A 25,364-nucleotide genomic window follows, 5' to 3' on the forward strand; every position below is an offset into this window, starting at 1 on the left:
GGTGGAGATGTGTGCTTCTTTTGTCCCCCCCTGATCAGGTTTTGATGTGGCTTAACAAAATTTTTGGCTATAACTTCAGTTTTCACTGGTGCTGAACTTAGGCTAAATATAATTTAAAATCTGATTTTAACTTCTTTCAAGACTTCTTGTTTCAGTTGAGCCATTTGAAACAAGAGGTTTGAGTAAGTAGGTGGGGTTTTTTCAGTACGGAAAATAATTTTACAGTTCTTGGTGTATTAAATATTTTTACAAAGGAAATGATCTTTCCTGTCAGACTAGGTGGAAGGGTATAACTGACTGATAATGTTGCACAATGCCGTTTACAAACAATAGAGGGGCGATCATATCCAGGGCCGGCAACAAAAAAGGTATCAGAGGTCGTTCCTAAGAGCAGGATATCCTGTTGATCTGAAATCTCTGCTCTAAACTGTATCCACAGAAATAATGCGAATTAGACTGCAAGCGTTGACAAAAGCACATCTTTGATCCCCTCCCAGAATGAAATCTCTCGGATCACGCATCTAACCAGACAGCATTGTTTTGTTTGCCCGCGGTGTGTAAAATAACTCTATTCATCTTCTAGACAAGGGAAAATGCTGAGAGCACAGAACATTTACAGGGCAATATATGTGCTCCCCTATCAGCCCAGACTTGTGTCTGGCACGAGAGGGTGTGTGTGTGTGTGTGCGTGTGCCCCACTCACTGTGTGAGCTTAAGCTAAGAAGTGGCTCCAAATGAGCAGCCCCTGAGCCACCTGACAGCTCACCCCTCTCAGGCACACCGCACAGAAAGCCAGCAAGTGCACAGGAGTGTTTGTGTAAGCACTTCTGTCTTCTTCTGCGTTGTCTCACCGTGTTGACTGGCAGATTGTGAGTCTAAATCTCTGCACTTGCTGCTTTGATCTCTGAACACAGTATCTGTCTGTTCCTGAACACCAGCATCATGTTATCCAAGCGTGAAGAGGCATGTGATCTGGTGCAGCAGTGGCTCTCCTCGATAGTTCACAATCCAAAGCAGACCCTTCGTCTCTGTGGGGGGGCCTGAAGGGCGAGCTTCATAAGATGTTGATAAAGGTGGAATCTTTTTACTTTAAAAAAAACAAGAGTTATACAGGGCTTGATTTGGTTACTAAGGGCGTGGGATTCAAGATGCATTGCTGTCTGTTTGATCTGTGCAGAGGTTTTTTTTTTTTTTTTGTGCTTTATCCTAGCCAGCTACTTTGATCTCTGTTAAACAAAATATTCCCAAATCCCATAGTCCTAGCAGAGATTAGCGTCCGCATATGCATAAACATCTAAGAGGTGTTCAACTAGGGCACCGGTCAGGTCACATGACTGCTATCAGCGTCCAAACTTCTGAAGGTGTTTATATTCGTACGTCTGATAATTATCCGGTGCCGAGGATTATTTTTCTGATAAATGAGGGCAGTCTCGCTTTGGAGTGAGAGACACGCGGAGCAATTACAGTCCAGGTGTACGTTGTTATTATCAAAAACAATTAGACTGGACTGATTAGCGGTCTCTCATGCATGAGAAACAGTGGTTTGTTTATATTTTTCCAAAGCCAAGATACAACTGCGTCGTAATCACGAAAACTATAAAAGAAACAGTTCATCTGCTCCATTTTGACGCAAAGTCGAACAAAAGTTCAAAGATCTTTCGCATGGGTTTTTGTTTATAGGTCAATAATTACTTTTAATGATGAACAAGCGTGTTTATTGGTCATCCTCCCGAGACGGGTCTTTGTCTGAGGCTTTATTGGTCCTTCATGACCGTTTTCTTTCATGTTAGATGCCGCGGACATGCAAATGAGACGTTTGTTTGTTGTTGAAACCACATTTTTGTGCAAGAGCGGACGATATCAGAATGAAATCTTGCTGCACACCAGAGGATGCTGATGCAAACACTTGTACTGTACATCAGTTGGAAACTAACATCTGAACAAAGAGAAAAGATCGTCTAAACCATCCATCCCTCCACAGGCTTTAGCAAGGCTTAGTAGAGATAATAGCCTGAGGGCCAAGGTTCACGGGATGCTCTAAATTTGTGTTTTTTTTGTTTGGTTTTTTTATGTTTGTTTTTCCACAGAAAATAAAAAAGACCAAAAGATTTTCTGGTTTTCCAGCAGCAAGCTCTTACCTAAGAGCTCAATGTTTTCTCTGCTTCTTGTGGTTGTTCGGGGACTTGCTACATCGTCACATAGGCACGTCTGGCATAGTTTCTGTGGCATTCTTTGGAAGAGGGTTGGTTGGGAATTTGTAAGGATTAAAATATGTATGAAGATGCAGGTAATGAACTTTTTTGGAAAACAAATGCAAATACTTGGAGATACTCTGCACAAGCCCTAAAAACTTTAGATCTGATGTGTATTTTTGGATCTTTGCAGCTGGAGGGTAACCAACTGTATCGCGAAGGCTGACATGACATTTACCTCCTATCAACAAGATTTTATTTATCTGATTTTGCCTGGGTTGGTCTGAACAAGTAATTAACAAGTAATTATTTTATTTTTATTTTTATAAATGACTATCTTTTCTTCTGTGATATAAAAGATTAAAAAACAACCGTCAGGTTTGCTAGGATCACATTGAAACGTTACAAAAAAAAAAAACATTTAGAAAAAGCAGGTTTTGCGTTTTAATGGTAGAATAAATCAGAGCGGAAGACATTAGGGATAGATTGATTCCAAGCATCAGCAACATATAAAAGTTAAGAAAGTTAAGGCCAGTGGTGTCCAAAGTACACTCTGGGGTCATTTTTGACCCTTGCAATGATTTCCTTCGAAGAATGCGTTTGAAGAACAGTTCAAATTTTGTTTCCGCCCAGATAGTTGATCCTGATATAGTTTTAAAGAAGCAGTCAGTCAGAGGCAGTGCAAAACAAAGACCTTATTAAAATGCAAAAAAAGTGAGGTACATCATTATCAAGCAAAAGTCTTTCAACGAGGAGCCAATGTTTTTGTTTCTGAGAATTAATGGAAGACATCAAACAAAGATCACCCAGGATGGCTGTATGAACTCCCAAATAGGGAAATGTATTGAACTGATACTAGGAGCAATACCAAGAACAAGCTCGGTTCTAGAAACCGTTTTCTCCAGAACCTTCAACTCTCCTAAATGACTCAAGAAACGCTGCTTTACTGAAAGGTTGAAAGGAGTTGTTTTTTTTAAATCCCAAAACAACCTCATTTTCTTGAAGTCAGCAGGTTTCATTGTTGATATTTTCTTTATGGGTTTCACCTATTTCCTTCTGAGCAAAAACACTGAAACAGTTTCCTTAGACTTTTTTGTGTGGTTAATTCACTTAATGCATTTATATTTATAAATAAATACAGTTCAGTGACTCAGGAAGGCTCTACAGGTGTGGAAGGAAGAGGATCACTGTAATGAAATGAAGGTCAATAAAAATCCGCTTAAATAAAGTATTTTAAGAATTTTCATGGCTTTCAAAACATTTGATATCAATGGATTTTGCATCAAGTCTCCATATTAAAATATGTAAGAACACCAACAACAATAGATAGCATGTTGGGATGAGTATACCAGTGCAGAAACATTTGCACTGGCAGTTGTTTGTCTCTTCTAAGAGGAAATAATCAGAGGCTGAGCACTAAATGTGTCTTTTTTTTTACATGTAGATTTTTACTTTTACTCTGTAATATCTGAAATAAAATCTACTGTGAGCAGATAACACAGTCGGACACTCTGATGTTTTTGCTAAAACTGGCAGCCAGGTAATTTTAGTTAAATGAAACTTAGCAAACCTTAAGTTTACGTTAAACAATAAACTGCTTTACATTGAATGATTTAAGCAGCATTTGCTGGAGAAGAATATAATTTATATTTTTAGCAGTAATTTTCTAATGTTCATATGTATTTTGCATGTTTTAGGTATTGATCTATGTCTGGTTCACAGTTAAGCAGATCTAGGTTTACTTTAATTACTGAGTTTTACTAACTCTTGTGATCGGACTGGAAGCTATCGTGTTGGAAGGAGGCTAAGCTTCTTAAAGAGACATAGTCCAATCTCAAGGCGCCAAACTGCAAAGTAAAATTTCACTAATACAACATTTTTCTAACAACTGAAGGTAACATGGTGATTGTGCTGTAAAATGGAAAATACATAATACAAGAAGGATTTTTAAAGATGCATATTCCATTTCCTGTCAGAAACAAACATCTTGGTTGAATGGAAATCAACCAAACCTAATTCTGCCAGGGGTATGAATAATTTTGAAGTAACCGTAATTCTGACCAAAGTAACGAAGTAATCGTACAACTGTTCTCGTCTAAGCAAGAAAAGCAGAGAATCCAATAGATCTATCTACATCCGGAAAGGTCAGTGTTTCCTGCACGGAAGGTGATTGATCTATTGGCTTTCTGCAACCGATCAAGCCTCTCTGACCCTCATCTTTCAGCAGGCATTAAGCTTCAGGGCCCGTCGCTGCCCGGCGAGGAGTTCTGTGACCTTGTTAGTGCCTTCCCCGATACATCACTGTTGATTAAAAAACTGGGCAGACTTCGACACCGTAAGACACTATTTAGGTCCCAATTAAATTCATAGCAAGGAAATTGGATCATAAACTCTTCAAAGGATCGTTAACAATCATTAGACAGGATAATGGGATGGCAATCAAAATATGTTAAAAAGAAACTTTCAAAGTCTTTTAGTGACTTTGTTGTTTTTGGACATTTTCCAAACTGATTAATGTGGGATTGATTGATTTACAGATGTAATTAGCTGCACTCTGCACAGACGCATAATAATCATATATCTTCCTCCTTGTTTCAATGTATTAATTGGTTTCATTAACAAAAGCAGTTAATTGAATAACAATTAACAAAGTTGATGGTAATATTAAAATGGTGCACGCCATCTCCCTTGAGTTTTCTCTATGATAATAATGAAAACACCTTTTTTTTTCCTTGTCAGATTGAAATTTTGTGTTTTGGACTATGTAATGACTAACATGATATTGGGTTTATTAGTTTATTCCTGGGACTCGCTGAGGCGTCGAGCTCCTGAACACATTGGGTTTAACAGGTAGGCACCATATGCTGGCTTAATCAAACATTGGAATCACATTTGGTTGTTAAATTGTCTCCTAATAAAAGCAGGTAGTAAAACAACCTGAGTTAATTCAATTTCAGGCGAGTTTGGGTAAAAAGCGGGCAGCTGTTCAGATTTGTGTAAATGCTTTAAAACCCAGCCTCCCCTCATTTCTTTCTTTCTTTCTTTCCTTCTTTTTTTTGCCTCTCCTGTTTTTTGTTTTTAGGTTCAACTTCATCAGCCTGTTCAACTTTTTCTGAGGGAAAATAGAGATGGAGGGTGGACGAGCTGTCCACTCTCCTTAAAAGAAGACAATACCGGGGATATTGTAGTGACAGCTCACATTGTGCGTGAGTGTGTGTGAAAGAGAAGATTTGTGTATGTTTGGAAAACAGAAAAAGAATATAGAGGATGTGTGAGAGTTGCGTGTGTGTGTGTGCGAGTTACACTGACAGCTTGTATTCTCCGTGATTAATGATGTGCCGTGTGACTTGATAAGTGCTTCGGAGGACCAACGCTTGTTTCAATTAGACCTTGTGAAGGTCGCGACGCCGCGCCGGCCTCTCATTATCATATCCATAATCAATCCACATTATCATAGGGGAATGTGGATTGGATGTGTGATGTCTTGGTCGCACACTTACAGGGGGCTGGGGGACGAGTACACACAGAAACCTAATCACATACCAAAACACAATGACATACTCTCTCACTCACACACACACGCACACGCACCCTTCACTCCAAGTTGATTTGAATCATAACAGAAGCTGTCGGAACGGATTGTCTGTTCAGATTAAGAGTTTGTTTCTGAGAATTAAGCAGCATTGATGGTGGTGGCATTTCAGATCCTCACTGCAGACACAAATGCCAAAACATCATTCTGTCACCCCCCCACCACCTATCACCACCACCAACTCCCTCTGTTTCACACAATCACATGTATGAGCGTACATCCACGCACGCACGCACGCACGCACACACGCGCTCTCAATCTGGGACCCAGGGGCATTTTTAATAGAGGCGAAGTGATTCATATGTTTTTGCTCCTCTAATGAGAACAGATTGAGTGGTATTTACACTTCATCGGCTGATCTAACCACCTACACATTTCCCTCATGCTGCCGCTCCTCGCTGGCCAAAACAGACATGTGGAGAGGACCAGAGCTCTGATTTCAAACAGAGACGCAACATGAGCATCGTCTCTGTCTCTTTGGCTCACGATGGCTCCATGGCAACATAAATGTGAACTGTTAAAATTGGAGCTCTGGAACATAAATTAGGTTCTGCGGAAGAGTGTTTTTTTTTCTTTTTTTGCTTTGGTCGATAAAGCAATAATGTGCTTTGGAAAAAAAAAAAAATCAAAATAGTTGGATATTTTTAAGATTTTGTTGCGGTTTTGTGTGATAGGCCAACGCAAACCAGAGCACAAAACTGAAGTACAAAAAAATACACAAGAACATTAATTTGCTTTGACTTAGACCACTGAAGTTCTAGGTCTAAACTGTTTTTTGCTCCATCCAGCTTTACTTCAGCTCTGACCAGCTGTCAAGCATCACCACGGCATGATGCTGCCATCACCACCAGTGTTCAGTGTAGTGGGGGCTGCAGCGCTAGTTTGCAAGCACATTTTGCAAGGAAGTTACATTTTTTTAATCATCTGATCAGAGGACCTTCTTCCACACATTTTCTGTATCGCCTACATACCTTGTGGTAAACTGTAAATCAGGCCTCTTACTGCTTTCTTTCTTTCAACAGTTGCTTCCTTCTCACCACTTGTCTATATAGAGCGCATGGCTAATGTAACAGTTATGTAATTGATAGCTTCTCATACCTGAGCTGGGGAACTCATTGATGCACTCAGATTGTGACTTCCCTGTTTCACACTTCTTCTCATGGCTTATTGCATAAAATTACAATAAAATGTGGTTGAAATGTGAAAAACATAAAAAGACAGTAACATAAAACCGCAGTGTTTATGTTACTGTGATTACCTGTGTTCAATTCTTTTTCGTTCCCCCCCCCCCCCCCCCAAGAGATTACTTGTTTCATGGAAAAACTTTACAGTAACGCAATCTATATTAATGGAGATGATTATATTTAATGCTATAAAATAACATGAAGCAGATTTTGGAGTGTAAAACCTCATCATACAGAGGATTTGATAGAGATATAAAACATTAATTAACTCCGCGAAAGGGGAACATTGCACGGCACTGAAAATAGAAAGGCTTCTACTGTCTCAAGGAACTTTAAACACTTCAAAGACAGAGTACCCCACTGAGTAAGCGCTGAACTCCAGGAGTAATATTAGATGTTGAAGACAGATAAATAATGCTGCAAAGTTGTTCACCTACAAACTCCATAACGCTGTCATGATAACTTTGCGCATACTTTCGAAGATCCAAGAAAGAAAACCAAACCGGGCTGAAGTAGTTTTAGCAAGTTGTCCAAAGTAGGAATTTAAATGAGTTCATTGTTCTCATCATGTATTAAATGGATGCTCTATAAATTAAACCCGTGACCTTCTGTTTTGAGACAAAGTCGCTTCACACGACTGAACAATACAACCTACACTGTGGCTGCTTACAAGATTGTGGATGGATGAGCTAAAACGCACAATGTAATTAAATTAGGACCTTGCACCCAAGGTTAAAGGCAGATTTCCTAAAGGTGGGACATTACTCACCAGCCTCTTGTTTATGTTACTGTGGTTACCTGTGTTCATCATAGAGCATTAGTATACACCTTACATATCGATCAAAAAAGACTGCTGGCTTTATGCTGTTGGGACAGAAGTAAATGTTATTCAAACATTTTTTTAAAAAACTTATAACCTAGTCTATTGCCATACAAAGCAAATAATCTCACTATCACTATTTTTAACCTCACAGTGGCCCGATTGGGGTCATGCAAAGAACAAAACATAAAATTGCATAGTAAAATGATGCTGTTCATTCAATAATGTTGGTGGGACTCGGTTGTGTGGATAAAGTTACAATAAGGATTGAGTTTAAGATAAGATTAGCCTTTTACATGCTAAAGTAAGCTACTTACTGTACTTGCTTTGACGTAAGTAGACATACATACTAAGCAGCTGTGGTAGCTATACACAAACTATGTGTGTAATAAGGAAAGTAGCTTTTGGCTGCCCCCAAAAGACTCCACAAGTGAATGAAGGACGTCACCAGATCGTTTGCATGATCGTCTTTTTCCAGGCTTGGGATTTGCAAAGGTGACCTGAAAGAGAGCCTCCAGCCATTTACTTACATGTTTTTGTTTGGCTTTTTAAATTCAGTGGCAGCTTCGTGCATACACAATTCACTGGCTGTCTAATTTCAGATGAGAGGGACTACATGAAGTCTGGGTTACCTGTGAGTGTTTTGGAACAGTTAAAGGGTGCATTGTAGTATCTATGTTCATTGAGAACAGCAAGAACAATATGTACCTTAATGCTAGAACCCCTGAAAATCTCTAACAACCAAAAAAAAAGCAATTAGAGTTACTGCTTTATTGAAAAAGTGTTTCTAAAAGGGTTTGATTACTCACAAAATATAGAAATTGCTAAGTTAGCAGCAATGACTTGAGGAAGAAATGGTCTCGAAAGAACTGGCCTTGACTCCATGCCTGATACTACGATCTTTTTTACGCTTTCTTTTGTTTATCATGCAACTATTCTCCGATGTACTCTGAGGAATTTAGTTTAGAGATTGTTAATCAACTTGTGGCTGCAATTAAAGAGGCACTATTAGGTAAAGTCGGCAGTTTTGAGCTTTGCATCATGTTATAACATTATTCCCTCATCAAAAACATACCTGGAGTGTTCCCTTGATTTTCCATGCATGTTTGAGAACTCCTTTAATCTCCCGTGACAACCACTCAGCTATGCAAAACGCCTGTGTGGCCCTAGCGCCGCCTTTGAGGCGCAGCTCCTCCTCAGAGCTGCAATTTCAAAACTTCCAAGCTTCTTCCCTGCGACATCCCCACTCAGCTCCTTCAAACTAGCCAGCATCAATTAGCAGACACCTGGTGAAACTATTGAACTCATTACACTTCTCAGTGCAACGCTGGCTAAAAAGCCGTTAGAGGGTTAATAGAGGAGAGATGTTGTGATGACTTCCTGAAGGTAGAGCTTCAGAAAGAGCTCTACCTTTCTCTAGGCCTCTGTTTTTAAAGAGACAGAGGCCTAGTTTTATGGCTTTAAACCAGGAAGAGATATAGACAGCATTTTTATAACAACTGAAGGTAACATAGTTATTTGATTGTGCTATAAAATGTCGCTATGTTCCTGGAAAATAAACAATTCTACCCTGTTAATAAGTTAAATATTCAATTATTAGTTTAATATGAAGAAGTTGTTTTAGTTGAGTAGTTAACTATTTGTTTTTGCTGAAGCCAACACAATCCCCTGACACTTGCTTGTTTGTGTTGCCAGTACTCCCATTGTATAACATCTTATATCAATGATTTTTATGTTCACTATCCAGAAACAGGAACTTTTTTAAAATTTACTTTTAAAAAAGTATTTATATATATTCTTTTTGCAAAATCCTGCATTGGAATTTAACTATTTTGTTGCTGTTTTTTTTAAAACAATAAGTGTGCAGTTGTTGTAAATGAAATATTAAGGCGAAATATTTCTGGCTATATGACTTTTTTTTTTTTTTGCTGAAAACCTAACCCAGTATGCTGGGTCAAACCCATTGCATTTTGCTGTGTTAAATTAACTCAGGCTGGATCGGTCCACATAGGATTCACAGCGTATCCCACATCGCGTTATTTTTAACCCAGAGTGTTACAAAGAATAAGCCTAAGAGGTTGGATCAGAACATTTTAACACCTATTAAATGCTCTGCAGTGGGAACTTACGACATGAATCGGCTCTGCTTTACCCAGACGGCTTTATCTGTGTGTTTTCTGCAGATGGAGAAAGAGAGTCGTGACATTTCTTTTTGGCGAGGAAAAGGCCATACTCAGCAGGAGTTATCAAAGGCAAAAAAGTAAAAAGTTCGAGTTAGCTATCTCTCTCTCCGTCTCCCCCCCTCTCTCTCTCTCTCTTCCCCTGGAGATACTCATGTTAAGCATAATTAAGCAGATTTGATTAGCATCAAGCCTGGCTTCCTCTCTTGACTTTTAATGAATGTAAATCTACCATCTACATCCTAAAGATTAATTTCTGCCAATTAAAAAACACAAGAGGGCTTATTCGAGAGAGAGAGAGAGAACGAGGGAGAGAGAGGAGAGACAGAAGAGGGGGGAAAAGAGTGTTCAAGTCCTTTGAGTTGGAGAACAGTCGGAGTTTTATCCTCTTCCCTCTTGTCTTATGGTGAGATGGTCTCTGGAGATCTGTGACTCTCTCTCTCTCGCTCTCCCTGAAGATCATTATCAACACAATGTTCCGTGAAAGCCACTTTGAAAGGACTGCAAGCTCTATGTAAATGATGGCAGCGTGTGGATGTGTGGGTGCCTGTACAGAGAGCAGGTAAGGAGCTCAGTTTATAAAGAAGAAGAAAAAAAAAAAGATAAAAACGTATTGCCCCCCCAATGTGCTTGATCTTGTTAAGTCTCATCCAAATACCAGATTTAACAAACAGCAGGTGCGACAAACTTAAAAAGAGCAATCTCTTTCACAGAAAAAGAGACCTGACTTAATTTTTCTTTGCTCACGCATCTGTCATGACATGATGAAATCAGGTATAATTGCTACATGATTTCTCCCACGTTTCATTACGAGTGTTCTTGCTTTCGGATTAAAAAAACAGCTGTAATTTAAAATGATGCATACTCCCCCCGCCCCGTCCGTTCATTTTGCAAGCTTTTATTAATAACACTCAAATCACATAAAGGTCAAGCACTAATTGGAAACCTATAGGCATTTCTTCACAGTCAGGGCCTGTTTTATGAGTTGGGGGGGGGGGGAGCATGAAACCTTTGATGAAAATCTTTTCCTCCTCTCAGTAGTCAGTAAAGTCAAAGAGAGTTGGGAGGCCGATCCGGGAGAGGTGGGCTGTGACAGCGCACGGACCGACGAAAGTATTCTGGTCAAATCCATCTTTGATCAACTTCTCGTAATCTTTTCAAAACACTTTCACAACTTAAATCCTAATGCCTATTCAATCAGATTGGTCAGATTTTCTAAAGACATAAAGTCCAATTAGTACATTTGAATATCATAAAAAAATACCTTTATCAGCAATTTTAAGAAAAAGAAAAACATTTATGTAGTCATTTATGTGCATTCATTGCACACGAAGTGGTATGAAGCAGGCATTTGTGGTGTTAATTTTGATGGTCTACAGTTAACGAAAGCCCAACTTGAGATTCTGCATTAAACTAATTAAAAAAACAAAGATTTCTTTTAAACAAAATTCTCAATGGGCCAAATATGTGCTTGTACTTATGTGCTCCAACGTAGCGGTAGGATTAGGATAAAAAAACAAAACAACAACAACACTACAGTCCTTTTTCTCCTAAGCTGAGGTAAAATGGCTCTGCCTTTGTCTTTGGTTCAATTTTACACCTTGCTAATCTCCTCTGCCTTTCTGGCTTTCTTCAAAATCCTCTCAAGTTGAATGTTTCTCCTCTTTCTTCACGTGAACACATTTTTTTCTTTCGCTAAACTTTCCAGTGGATACAGCATTCTTATCAGCCAGCTTCTTTAGCAATGACCTTTTGTGGCTTTACACAAAGTTCTGATGGAAAACAGTCAAGTCAGTCTTCCCCTTGGTTATGTAAGCAACAAACAATATGGCAATAATCACGATTCTGTATTTAAAAAAAATGCTGGCCTTATGTGAAACACTTATTTTAAGAGACAGTAAGCGAAAACAATCAAGTGAGAGAAACACTTGAAGTATGTTACACTTGAGGTGTTTTTATCATTCTAAGCGAGGAGAATCCGATTCTCAGGCCGAACAAACAAATACAGTAATTAACGAGGTTGGCAGGAAGACCAGTAATGAAAGCTTAAAAGCTCCAGCAGATAAAAACCCAAACTAGAAGAAGAAGCAACTGAAAATACACTTGAGGTGTAACATACTTCAAGCGTATATATAGTCTATATATTCACACTGTGACATTTTTAAATCATCACAGTATGATGAATCTGCACATTTTAGTTAAAATCATAGACTTGTTTTTGTTTTTGCTGTTCCTCATTGTCAAACTCACAGCTGAAGGGTTTCTGTATCTTATGTTTTCTCCTACATATAATGTTGTTTTTAAGTTATTTAAGTGCCCAAAGGTCTGTATTATTATTATTATTATTATTGTTTTCATTTTTTTGAAAACAACAATAATAGTACATTCACATACGTGTGAATATACATATGTGTTTCTGACTATGAAGAAAAATAACCAGAGGAAATACAAAAAACAGTTTTTAAGTAGTGCTTTTATGCAAAAATATAACTGCCTCTACAACCTCATAACTTATTGTGTCACTATTATCAGCAGGAAATGCATTTGAAATATGCCTTTATTCCAGTCACATTGCTAATGAATAATTACCATTAAAAACATGTGACAGTGGCAAAAAGTGAGAGAAAGAACAAGGTGCTTTGCCCAGAGTTTGGACATTTTTCTCGATCCGTTCTAATTGGTGATCGGTAGGTCAAATACTGAAAAACTTTATTTTGTTTGTTCCTATTTATTGCTTGGATCCAAATTGCAAATAACACCACATTTGGTTATTTTTAGATCCTGTAATTAATTTGGAGATTAATAATTATTAGATAAGGGACGGAGACAAATGCTTTCATAAGTAAACGGGTAGAATTGAAGATCTTTCATTTTCAGTTGAATTCAAAACTATTCCTCAGCTACTTTTTCTGATTTGTAATCATTGAAAAAAACTTAAGCATATGGAGTAGTGCATAAAAAATATAAATTGGCATTTGGCGGGAAAAAAACAACTGATTATTAGATTCTTGTTTCGAATTGCAACAAACCGAAACTGTTTTTCCATTTTTGTTGTTTTTCTTTTAATTTAAGTTCTTGAGCGCCATATTGTCTTTACATCATAAACATGGATGTGAGTTTTCAGAATGTAATCCATTTTACTTCCAAACATGATGCATTAATTAATCTTAAAGATTTAAGAGGATCTCTAGAAATGACTTAAACACCCCGGGTTGTATGCCACAAGCATGTCAAGTCTCATCAGAGGCTTTAATGTGAAGGTGTGTTTTCAGCACTCATAAATAAGCTTATCAAAAGTTTAAGTAGGCTAATCTTTGCTCTCTCTCCCCCTCTTCTGTCTCTCACTGTCTAAGAATCAGCCCAGGCTCCTCCTCCTTATGATAATTTGACAGTAGCATCTCCACCGAGTCAAGCCTCCGCTCATTCTGATTCAATAATGTGAACTCCTTTCCACACACGGACCGTGTCTCCTCTCCTCTCTTCTCTTTTTATTCCCCTCTCTTCCCAGAGACGCCCAATGCACACTACACGCTCCCAAACTTACTTTCCATAATAGTTGACTTGAACTTTTGCTTTTTTTTTTTAACTTGCACTCTTTTTCGCCGACAATGACTACCATGGCAACTCCTGCCACTCCGACTCTGCTTCCCGCTGCTCCACTCGGTCACCACCCGGTACCCAGCTCCGTCTCCCCGGCCACCAACTCTCCGCCACCCGCCGCCACCTCCGCCGCGTCCTCCCCGGCTCCACCGGTGCCGCACCCGGCGCTGCTTCACCAGTTCCGGGCGGACCTCCTGCTGCCCAACGGAACCCCGCTGAAGGGCGGCGGAACCCCGCTGTCCGCCGGGGCCAAGCCCGTGTACGCCACCGCGTCGCCCGTGGAGAGCACGCCGCAGAACAACGAGTGCAAGCTGGTGGAGGTGAAAGGTGCCAAGCTGGCCTCGTTCACGGTCAAAGGCACGGAGCTCATCTGTCTGCCGCAGGCTTTCGACGTGTTCCTCAAGCACCTGGTCGGCGGGCTCCACACCGTCTACACCAAGCTGAAGCGGCTGGACATTAGTCCGGTGGTGTGCAACGTGGAGCAGGTCCGGGTGCTGCGGGGGCTGGGAGCCATCCAGCCCGGGGTGAACCGGTGCAAACTCATCTCCAGGCAGGACTTCGAGACGCTCTTCAACGACTGCACCAATGCAAGGTGAGCTGGGGGAGGTGGAGGTGACGGGGGACACACGGAGGGTTCATCCCGGTGTTGTTTAAAGTGCGACTGGTCCAGCAGTGTTTATTTTTATTTTTAACTCACCTCACTTTTAAAAAGCTGAAAGATAATGAGTTTAATTACTGTTCTTATTTGTGCTCATTTTCAAGTTTTATTACATGTCACTTTACCCCCAGTTTGCCTAACTGTTCCCACTAGTTTTAATGGAAATGAGGCTCGTTGAAGGCCAAGTTTGTCCTGTTATCACTTACTGTTAATGGAAATAAAAGGTTAGGATGCCAACAAATGTGTTTTGATGTACTTCGGAAGTTGAATTAGTAGATAAATGACTCCAGGTTCAGTTAAATGATTTTCTGCCAGTTTTATTAAATGCATTGGAAATAGGCATGGGCCAGTATTAGATCCTCACAGTAGCATCACGTTGGTTGAAATTCACTCTTTATGTAAAATCAATATAACTTGATGAAATCGCAACAATTTTACTCTTGTACTCTTGTAAACTCAATTTATAATATTGATTGTCAAAGTTGTAAATATAATTTCTTCCATATTTATAGTTGGTTTTAAAGATATTCAGGAACACTTGTTTTCAAACGTTTTATTTTGTTACTATTAGTTTCAAACGTTACATTCAAAGCAGTAGACCCCCTATACTCACGGGATTAAGGGTCACAGCCGGGGTCAAAGCTATCATCTGCGAATACATAAGGGCCCCTTCAAAAATGCTTATACTTTAACAGTGGAAACACCAAATATGTTCTCATATACGCACAGTGAAAACCCGTCTTACCAGAACTGCAGGAGTTAAAATCCACTCATCCCCCTTCTTGTAGGAACAACCAATCAGCGGCAAGACAAATGAATGGCGCTCCTGGATTGGCTGCTTTGCAAGCGCCATCCAAAAGCTTGCCAAGTAGCGTTACACCTGGGAATTTCAGCTTCCGCCTCATTTTCTTTGGAACATTTTTGACACTTTCCAAAAAATTAAAAGAAATCCCAAAGCTTGTCAGATGGACATAGATGAAAAATACTTGAAGTTGCATTCGGATATTTAGTGGTTTTTATTGTGATGATAGTGAATGGTACAAAGTGAAAATGTATTCTCATTTTCTTTTTGGCTTCAACTAGTGAACACTAGTGCAACTACACAGCTGAACCTTAAACAATCATGACATTGTGTTTGCAGGCATAATTAGAGTTATTCAAACTGACCAGTTCTTGTCGTGAGAATCTATTTGCTGATTTTCATTACAGATTGTAATTTCAAGTCAGATTTAACTTAAGTAGGAAAGATGGGTGACAGTCCACAAATTTCCTCACCATGACTTTTTATTGCAAGGAGAAATTGAACCAAACAAACCTCTTTCTAGGAGGCCTAAAGGAAAGTTATAGGTGTCGTCTACCAGCCAGCTGGCCGGCAGTGCACAGCAGCACATGGAGGAGAGACGGTGTTGCTTCATTCTCCAACACCAGCTTCTTTCATGTCATTTCATGAGAAGGACTTTAAACCCCTTGGAACGGTGTGAGGGCAGATCTTTGCCGTTTTGAGAGCGTAACTTTTTAAAACATTAGCATACCTTGATGCTGGTAACTGGTCCATGCCTACTTGCCTTACTTCTTCTCCTTCCAGGCCTGTAACTAATTACCATTTTATTGGATGATAAACGTCTTGATGGCTGCGGTGATGTTGGCGATAATGAATTTTTGTAATCCTAATAAGAAAAAAAAAAAAAAAAGCCCTACTCTCAAAAGTTTGTCATGTTATCACTTACTGTTATCTCTGTCTCACTCTGACACACTCTCTCTTTGACACACTCTCACTTGCACACATTGAATCTGACACTGTCATTCTGAGAAATTGATTCTTCACAGAAATTAATTAATTTTCATTTGGCCCCAAGCGGCAGCTTAAATCAGGACAAGCTCACTCACTCACTCGCTGATCCCCTTCGCTTTCTCTCCTTCGCCCATCTTCCTTGCTTCCCTCTCTCCCTCCTTAATAACTTGCTGTCTTATCATATCAACACTCTTTAGCCCTGAGCATCAGAACAGAGGAGATGATTAAATGAATTCTCTGTATTTATGATGCGATTATGTAAATGAGGTGTTTTGCAGAACTCCGGTGGTGACCAACTGCATGGGTCATCAGTTCCAGCGTGGCGCAGAGATGTTTGGATAAAGGGGACTAAATTGGCTGGGATTTGCGGCTTCCCGGTGCCTCGGCCTGCTGCTGTGCAGACCACATGCTCGTGACAGCGTGAGCTTGAATCCAGAGGAGTGTGGATTATCTCTGGTTTAGAGAACTCATATTGTTTGATGGTTAATCCTTGCTACTTGGAGCATGGATGATCCAATTTACACCTGCCATTAACTTTGGATGGAGGCCGCATCAAGATGTGCGCAGATGAACACGCGGAGGACGTGCGGAGCTTTTGCCTATTTCCGTAAACGTTCTCCTCTTTTTCAAAACCGAAGCAAGAAGTTCGGAGACAAGCCTTAACTTGTGGATTAACCACCTGCTCTTAAGCTTTTGCAGCCCTCCAACCAAGACAAAAATCCGGAATGCTTCTTCTTCTTCTGGTTGCTGCGGGATGTCTCCTGTGTCTGGTGTTAATGGGAGCGTTGTTATACAACCCCCCGAAAATACACAGCCGCTGCCGTCTCTAATTATCCACACAACACTCAAACAGCCTTTAGTTAATGAGATCTGAAAACATCACTCGTCTGAAATCTTCAAACAACTTGCCTGATTCTTTGTCTGAGGGCTTCAAATGTGCTGCGGTAGCCATTAGTATCAGTATCCCCACCTCCGCCGCCACCACCCCACCGAGTGCATTAGAAGTTTTTAAGTGATCCCTTGTGTGGAGACATACAGTAGCAGGTAAAATAAAAAAAGTGGAACTCAAAATGGTTTGGGTCAAAGACGGAAGGAAAGCCTAAAAGTTTCAAGAAGAGTCCCCGAGAATATGATGATGTGGCTTTTTGACAAACTCGCTCAGATTTCTGTTACTGATTAAGACACACATCACTTATTATTTTCCAGTTCAGGATAAAGGTTGGAAAGAGACACAGTCGAGATGCCTGATAGTTTTGCTAAATGTTTTTGGGTGCTTGTTTAATCATTGCTTTAATCACTCAGTGAATGTCAGAGCGTAGTGTGAAGCGCTTTGCAGTCCTCTGGACTAGATAAAGCAGTAAACAAGCACAGGCCATTTCGTATTTCTTCACTTTTTCAATATTGAAGCAAAGTCTTTGTTCATAACTGTTTTACTTTCTTTTCTTTGTCCTGCCATGTTCACACACACACAATCACAAACACAGCCTGACCACTGACTCATCACACAATGAAGAAGAGCCAACTTCACCCTCCGCTCCAGTTCTAATTCATGCATAGGTGGCACAGAAACACACCCTCTTTCCTCGCCGTCTGCTGGCGCGCACCAACTCGCACGGTCACGCCTGCGTGTTTTGCTGGCTTCACCGCTAAATGACATTAGTTCCACCGAGGGAACACGGCATGTAGGAGGCAACCCGATCCGTCGTCTTTTGCTTGTCTGCCCCTCACAAAAGGAATAGTTTCATTCTCCATTTGGAGAGAGAGCACACCAAACAAACTCGCTCAGGTCAAACTGGGTGTATTCGTGACATGTATGTGTAGGCATTATGTATGCAGTGTTAAAAATAGTCTTTCCCTCCATGTGCTACATTAAAATGTTCTGATGTACCGAGGAGCAAGATCTCACTTTGTTTTGTTTTTTTACAGAAGAATATTTAAAGAGCAACACATGGGTTCTCTATTTGTGCTCGTCAATCTTTTACACATGACATACTTAAGTTAAAGTTTCATTAAAACAGATAAAAATGCAGTAAGATTTGCACAAAATCAAGATTGATACATTTCTTTCATTTCTAGCTCATTTTCTTAAATTTATTTGTTCTATGGAACGTGAGATTGGTAGTCCATGACTTTCTGTGAGTGATGGCTGAGACAGACTTGAAACTTTATCACAATATTTCGCTGGATTTGTTGCAATAAAGTGTAGATAAAATATTGTTCAAAAATCATAACCATCTTATCCTTATCGTCTTTTTAGCAGTACATTTATCTGAATACAGTCACTCACATACAGAAGAATGTGCACCAAAATTAGACCTAGCTCCTTATTGAATAGGTCTCTTCAGCAATGTTGTTAAAGGAAGTGGTACAATTGCGTTTTAATTATATTTAGTTATATATCCAGATATATTGATGTTAATAAATGCTCATATGGAATCAACAATGGAAGGAAGTAGTTCAGACACCCAAGGTAACAATTCAAACTATATTGTAGCTTTTCGAGCTTTACAAACATCATAATTCAATTCAGAAATGCTTTATGAACTTTGTAACTCATCCAAGTTTCTTCAAAGAGTTGTTGTAGATTCTAATGGCCGTGGAAAAGAAGGATCCCACATGTAAAGGTTGTAAAATCCTAATGTGGTGTGAAACATATTCAATCAATCAATCAATCAATCAATCAATCAATCAATCAATCAATCAATCAATCAATCAATCAATCAATCAAATTTTATTTGTATAGCATATTTCAGCATCAAGGCATTTCAAAGTGCTTTACATCATATCAAACACAGAAACACAATGCAACATAAAGTCAACAATCAAAACACGACATTAAGTCAGGTTCCATCAATAAATTTGTAATTGATTACGTTTCAAATACAATCCTAAACAGGTGGGTTTTTAGTCGAGTTTGGATCCATAAAAAATTTACCTGCTACACTCCTACTGTGTATTCATCATATACAGTACAGACCAAAGGTTTGGACACACCTTTCTAATTCAATGGGTTTTCTTTATTTTCATGACTATTTATAAGGCAAGAAATCCCACTTATTAACCTGACAGGGCACACCTATGAAGAGAAAACCATTTCAGGTGACTACCTCTTGAAGCTCATCAAGAAAATGCAGAGTGTGTGCAAAGCAGTAATCACAGCAAAAGGTTGCTACTTTGAAGAAGCTATAATATAAGGGGTATTTTCAGTTGTTTTACACTTTCTTGTTTAGTGCATATTTCCACATGTGTTATTCATAGTTTTGATGCCTTCAGTGTGAATCTACAATGTCAATAGTCATGAAAATAAAGGAAACTCATTGAATTAATAGGTGTGTCCAAACTTTTGGTCTATACTGTATGTAAAAGTGCTTCATGCCCCCTGTATGGTGGAGGATCTTTGAGGCTGTGGGACCTTATTTTAGAAAGCATGGCATCATGAGAGCTTTGAAATAGCAGGCCATTGGGGAAAAAAATATCTGTGGCCTCTGCCAGGAAACTGCAAATGGGTTGTCATTAGCAGGATTGTGATCCAAAACATATGGCGAAATAAACACAGAAAAACAATTCCCCAGACTCAAATTTATTTTTTTCTGTGGCCATCTTGGTCCCCAGACCTAAATCCTGCAGAAAACTTATGGGATCAGCTGCAGAGACGATCCAGGACTCTGGCTGATCTAGAGAAATTGTGCAAAGTTCAAAGATCCTTCCATCTACTCGGTATGCGCCAACCGTGGTGTCCTGGTGGCAAAAGAGACTTATGTAAAGTGTTAGCAGCAGGAGTGTTGATAAATGTGCTACTGTTATTTGTTTTTTCTCAGATAAAAATGCTTTCTCTGATGAAATTGTGGATTTTACACAATTTTATTTGAAAGTGTTTTACATGACTTTTACCATGGATGGAGGGAAATGTTCATGTCTGTGAAAATCTAGTAGCTTTGAACCGTTTCTTTGTTTTTCGGTGACAAAGTTTAGCCTCACAACTTTTTGCGGTCGGTGTTCTGAGTGTGTGTGTGTGTTTGTGTGTGGGGGTGGTCACGTTCAGCAGTGTTGGGACAGAATCCAAGTTCAGATGCGTTCAAGTCTGACTCAACTTTAACCTCAATGCTCTTTTGATGTTTTATAGAGACGAGCGCGATGAGCTAAAGAGGGCCTCTCCGTCTCTTCTCTTGTGTCGGGTTTTAATGGAAAGCGCACACACATGCTTTCACACATACACACACACCCACGCCCGCACGCACGCACGCACGCACGCACGCACGCACACACGCATACACACAGTCCTGACATCGTCCTGACCCTGGAATGCGGCGAAGGAATGCCCGACAGTATCGGTTTAGGAGATCTGAATTTTTTGCCCCGATCAAACGTCCTGTGTTAGCTTCTTTCACGACATCATCACACAGGCTAATAAGAGTGATGCATCAAGTTTGTTTTTTTTTTCAATTTATTTATCGCAACATCAATCTCTCCTTCTCTTTTCTCCAACCTGGAACATAAGTCTTCCTGCGAGCGGCGTCGACGTTATGATTTATCAAACCGGACCGTGACTGCGAATACAAGCCCGTGTGATAAACACAGATTGAAAGGATGGGAGCTGTAAACCGCTGCTAATGTATTCCAAACAAAATCCTGTTTGAGCAAGTTCTCCCTTTTCTCTCCCCCTGTTCTCTCACATAAACACACAGCTGCTACCTATCACCACCTCAGTCCCTTCAAGCCAGTAGCTGTTCCACTGTTTTGACTGTAACACTTCCTCTTCTTTCATTACTTTTCTTGACTCTCTGTGTGTGTGTGCGGTGTGTGTGTGTGCAAAGAGCAGAGAGATCTGTCATCTTGGTTGTGTTTTTGTTTCTATTCCACCTGTGCTAAGCTCCAGCTGCCATGTTTGGCGTTTCATGTTTCAGGTAACACACTCCGGAGAAGCTCTGAGGGCAGAACTCGATGTGCAGGTTACCTTCCTATCCCTAAAAAAAAAAAATGTGTGTGTGGTGTGTGTGTGTGTGGCCACAGTGTTGGCATGAAGGAGGACGTCTGGGTGAGATTTTAATTAAAGTTTGAGACAAAGAGGTCATAAGCCATACACCCCCTCCTCTACACACACATACACACACACATCCACACACAATGAACTGTTTTCTCTCTTCTAGCCCCCCCTACTTCCCTCCCTTCTCTCCCTCATTCCATCCCCTCAGCTTGATGACTTTTCCATGAAAGGCTTTTTCATTAATCCTACCTCAGGGAACCGGTGCTCTCCAACCTCTCACACACACACAAACACCCCTGCATGCACAACACACACATAAGACCTCCCTCTGTGGGTCACTTTGATGTATCAACGTACTTGCAGACTAAACACAAAATTAGGTTCCAGTTCTTTATGCCCCTTAAAAATGCAACACATACAAAGGCGCAGACAACTCACCCACCCACCAACAACACATACACACACACGCCGATGCGCACCCCGGCATACACACATACACACACACACTTAGAGAGGCCATTAATTAGTGAGTGCAAATAAACAGTAGTAAGGGAAAGGGAAGCGGCTGCAGTAAAAAACAAGGCAGGCTCTGATCTGTGTGCGTTTTATTTCCCCCTGCTGATCTTCACTTCTGCATCTGTGTGTGTTTGTGTGAATTTGACATGTTTCAACATCAGTTCCTGTCCAACTGTGTTGCTTTACCTCCAAACATGAAACCCAAAAATACATTTCCTGCTTTTGTTGAGCTCAGTGTGATGCTGAAGACAAATATTTGAAATTCTAAGCAACACAAACACACACCACACACACGCATTCACAAGTAGTCACAACTGTGTCCCAGTCTTTCCCTTTTTTCTTTTGAAATTTTTTTAGATTCCCCCCAAAATTTGGCCATAATAATGTTATTATGTTGTGCTAACCACTACAGGCTTTGATGGAAAAGTTATTATGGAAGACTTTTCAGCCATACTAAGATGTTTTACTTAGTCTTTTTGCCTGTTTACTAGGAATAGCAAGGCGAGACAACTTAAGTTGTTAAACAACTTTTATACATAGTATTATTCAAAGTAACTTTTGGGAAAAATATAGGAAAGGACATAGCGTACACTCTCTTTATATCTCAGGTTTTTAGAAAAATATTACTTTAATTTAGCAGTTTTTCTTAATCTGCATCTGATTTATTTGGGTGCAGAAAGAAGCCGGCTGCCAGGGGGTATTTGTTTGTTTGGAGATGTTTCATCAAAGGAACAAACTGGCCCAGTAACCAACTTCAGATAGCTTGTATCACAGTAAGCCGATCACTCATCAAAATATCGGATTTGACTAGTTTTTATTTCTAATTGAAATCAATTAAAGGCATTGTTTTGATACATAAATGTGAATCATCTTATATTCTGCTGCACATTTTTTTTCCTCTTTTGTCTTTTCACCTTAAAATAAAAGAAAAATCTGATTTTGTGAAGTTTGGGATTAGCAGATCAGACCTAAAAAAAATAAAAATAAAAATAAAAATCTGTATCAGCCTGGAGAGACCTGATTGGTGCATTTCTGCCAGTTATTTTTACCATTGGTGGATTTTACTGTTACCAATGGCAGACACGCTAATTGTGCTAAAAGTAGCAAAACTTTCCATGTTAAATATTGACCAATCACAACAGGGAAGCTGGAAAGAAAAATGTTGAACGTTCTTAGTTGTAGTTTTCCGAAGATGAATTGGAATCTACTAAAACTGTGAGGGGGAGGTCAAAGCTTTACAAAAACCAGCCACAAATCTCTCGTTGCTCACTCTCTAGCTTCTTTTTTTTTTTTTCTCTCACTATATTTACATGCATCTGTGTGCATGTCGCTCCCTGTGCTCCTTTTGGCGTGAGTGTGGGTGTGTGTTTCTGTGAGATATCTGATGTCAGCTGTCACATCCCAGTCGGTCTGGGCCTATAATAAGAGACAATAATAACAACTCATTAAAACCGAGGGCAGGAACTGTGGAGCTCATCGGCTCATCAAATTAACCTTTGAACACTTCATACACACCCATGCACGCGCACACACCAACACACACCTACACATTCCAGCTACCTGTTTTTTCTCCCAGAGTTTGTGGCTACACATTCTTTCTCCCTGTCTTTTTGTGTCTCTTCATCTACCCCCTCTCAGCCAGTGGGTGTGTCAACAGGGGATTGGTCCTTTCTGGTGGGTAATTGATGAATTATATGCAACATGCAAATGAGGCGCCATTAATCTCCTGACTGACAGCTTCGTTTATGGGGCCTTAATGACGGCTGGATTAGATTCTAATTAAAATCTGCTCAAAGACACCCCACGCTAGGAAGCTGCTGCTTCTAGTCTATCTCTGCTTATTCCCCCTCCTCACCCTTTTCTTTTGCACCTTTTTTTAAAACTTTTATGCACTTTCACTTTTTATGTCCCTCTTCATCTTTCTGTCTCACTTTACTCCTCTTTAACTTCGCGCTTCACTCAGGTTTCACCCCCTTCTCCGTCGTTTTCCTCCTCCTCCTTCCACCTTCTTTTGCTCACTGTCTTTTAATATCACGCAGCCTCAGACAGACGCACAGATTGCTGTTGTGTCAAGCTGCTGTGAAACGGAGATGAGGTACCCTGGTTGTCATTAGGCCTGATGTGGCCCGTGTCATTTCCACTGTCAGGACATTCACACCGTTTAGTCAGAGCCCGAGTGATGTCTGACAGCTTTGCACGTACTTCCTCCAGGATTGATCGAGCGCGGCCCGGCTCCGTCGAGCCTCACACGCAAATGCACAAGAACCCGTGTGCGTCTCGCCTTGTACTTACAGCTGTTGTCAAGCAAACTTGTGACACGACGGTGCGGGGGGGAGAAAAAGGGGAAACAAACGGCTAAACAAGGAGAGGACTGAAGGGGAAGGAGGCGGGCGAGCGCATTTAATAAGCAAACAAATGAATGAGTAAGCTGAACAGTAATGAGGTGCTTTATGGAGGCCATAGGGAAACTCCTTTTCTGCTTGCTCGTATCCACCGGGAGGTCAGATTTGCTGTACAGCAGCCTTCCTGGAGGCGCTCATGTTTCAGTGTTTTTGCTTGTTGACACTTCAGCAGGATCAGAGGTTTACAGACTTGAAGGACACTTTAGTCTAACCGGGCCACCCATCTCAGTCCCAGCATGGAGAGCGGCCTAATGACTAACGCTAGCGCTGTGTTTTTCTGCCTACAGCTCGAGGCCCGGACGACCGCCCAAGAGGCTGCAGAGTGCGACAGAGGGCGGGACACACCACATGCTGTCTCACGGCGGTCTGATTCACGCTGGGATCATGCCTCCTGCAGGTGACCACCCATGCCTCAGCATGCTCACGCTTTATATACATGAGCTGTGGAAACAATATCAGTGCATGGGGGAAAGAATAGCTTGACTGATCACTCTGTTTTTAAAATAAAAATGCCAAATTTTGGAAAGTATTAGTGAAAAAAATAACAGTACTCAGTTACAGTATTTCTGTCATGTCTGACTGGGGTAATGAATCTATCAGTGACACATCAAAGCTTTTGCATGAAAAGAGTGCTTGTTTTATTCATAGTATTTATAAGTTGAGAAAAATTTGGTAATTAAAAAGTACATAACAATAAAATAAGCATGTTGCTGTTGGTGACCTGAGCTTTTTTCTGAAGCTAATGCTGTGCACTGCAGATCAGCTGGCTTAAAGAAAGCTACTAAACATCAAGCTACAATCTGCATTTCAGTGAAGGAGCTGACTGCTGGATGGCAACCTCAGTAGACAGCCTGACTAATCAACCAGCTCTTATCAGCGTGGTATACTTATTTACTCTGCAATGATGGCGGTCTGATATTTCTGACCTAATCTGTGATTGAAATTCAAAATAACTATAGTAAAATAGGCAATTGATTGTAATAAATATGTTGTTTTAGAGGCAGCACAGATAATCCGTGCTTGTCAGTTAAAAAAAAACAAAACAATTAAATCATTTTAATTAGACCTACATGATATTGGTAGAAACTGAAATTGCATTTTTTTTCTAATCCTATGATATCTATATTGCGAAATACAGGAAATTTTCTACATTGGTAAATATTGCAATGGCAATATCAGTTGCCATATATGCCTGTTTTCTTATTTTCCCTACGTATCATCTTTGCTTCCATTTCTCGTGACCTTTCGCATTTGGGCGGCGTCATTAGCGTCCTGTGTGAACATCTGCTGCCGTAAGACTCTGTCCAACTGGTTTAATATTACATTGGCATGAAAAATACATGCTTATAACACCTGGAATATATTAGACAACAATTATTGAGATCCAAACAGTCCGTTGTGGTGTGAATATTTCACACACTGATGTTGTAACGCCAGTATATTT

At 40.2% G+C, this 25,364-nt stretch overlaps 1 protein-coding gene across 2 annotated transcripts in view; it reads left to right on the plus strand.

Moving 5' to 3' along the window:
* Window positions 1-13,034: 13,034 nt before the first annotated feature.
* Window positions 13,035-25,364, plus strand: part of dachc (dachshund c) — a 32,413-nt gene continuing 20,083 nt past the window's right edge. The window contains exons 1-2 of one of the 2 annotated variants that reach the window (XM_032553979.1): window positions 13,035-14,160; window positions 24,208-24,317. In XM_032553979.1, coding sequence (XP_032409870.1) covers window positions 13,577-14,160; window positions 24,208-24,317 — 694 coding nt within the window. In that variant the 5' untranslated portion in view covers window positions 13,035-13,576. The remainder of the gene's footprint in view (window positions 14,161-24,207; window positions 24,318-25,364) is intronic. The other variant, XM_032553980.1, reaches the window with a different exon arrangement.

The sequence above is a fragment of the Xiphophorus hellerii genome, chromosome 22, assembly GCF_003331165.1.
Source record: "Xiphophorus hellerii strain 12219 chromosome 22, Xiphophorus_hellerii-4.1, whole genome shotgun sequence".
In the NCBI taxonomy this organism is placed as follows: domain Eukaryota; kingdom Metazoa; phylum Chordata; class Actinopteri; order Cyprinodontiformes; family Poeciliidae; genus Xiphophorus; species Xiphophorus hellerii.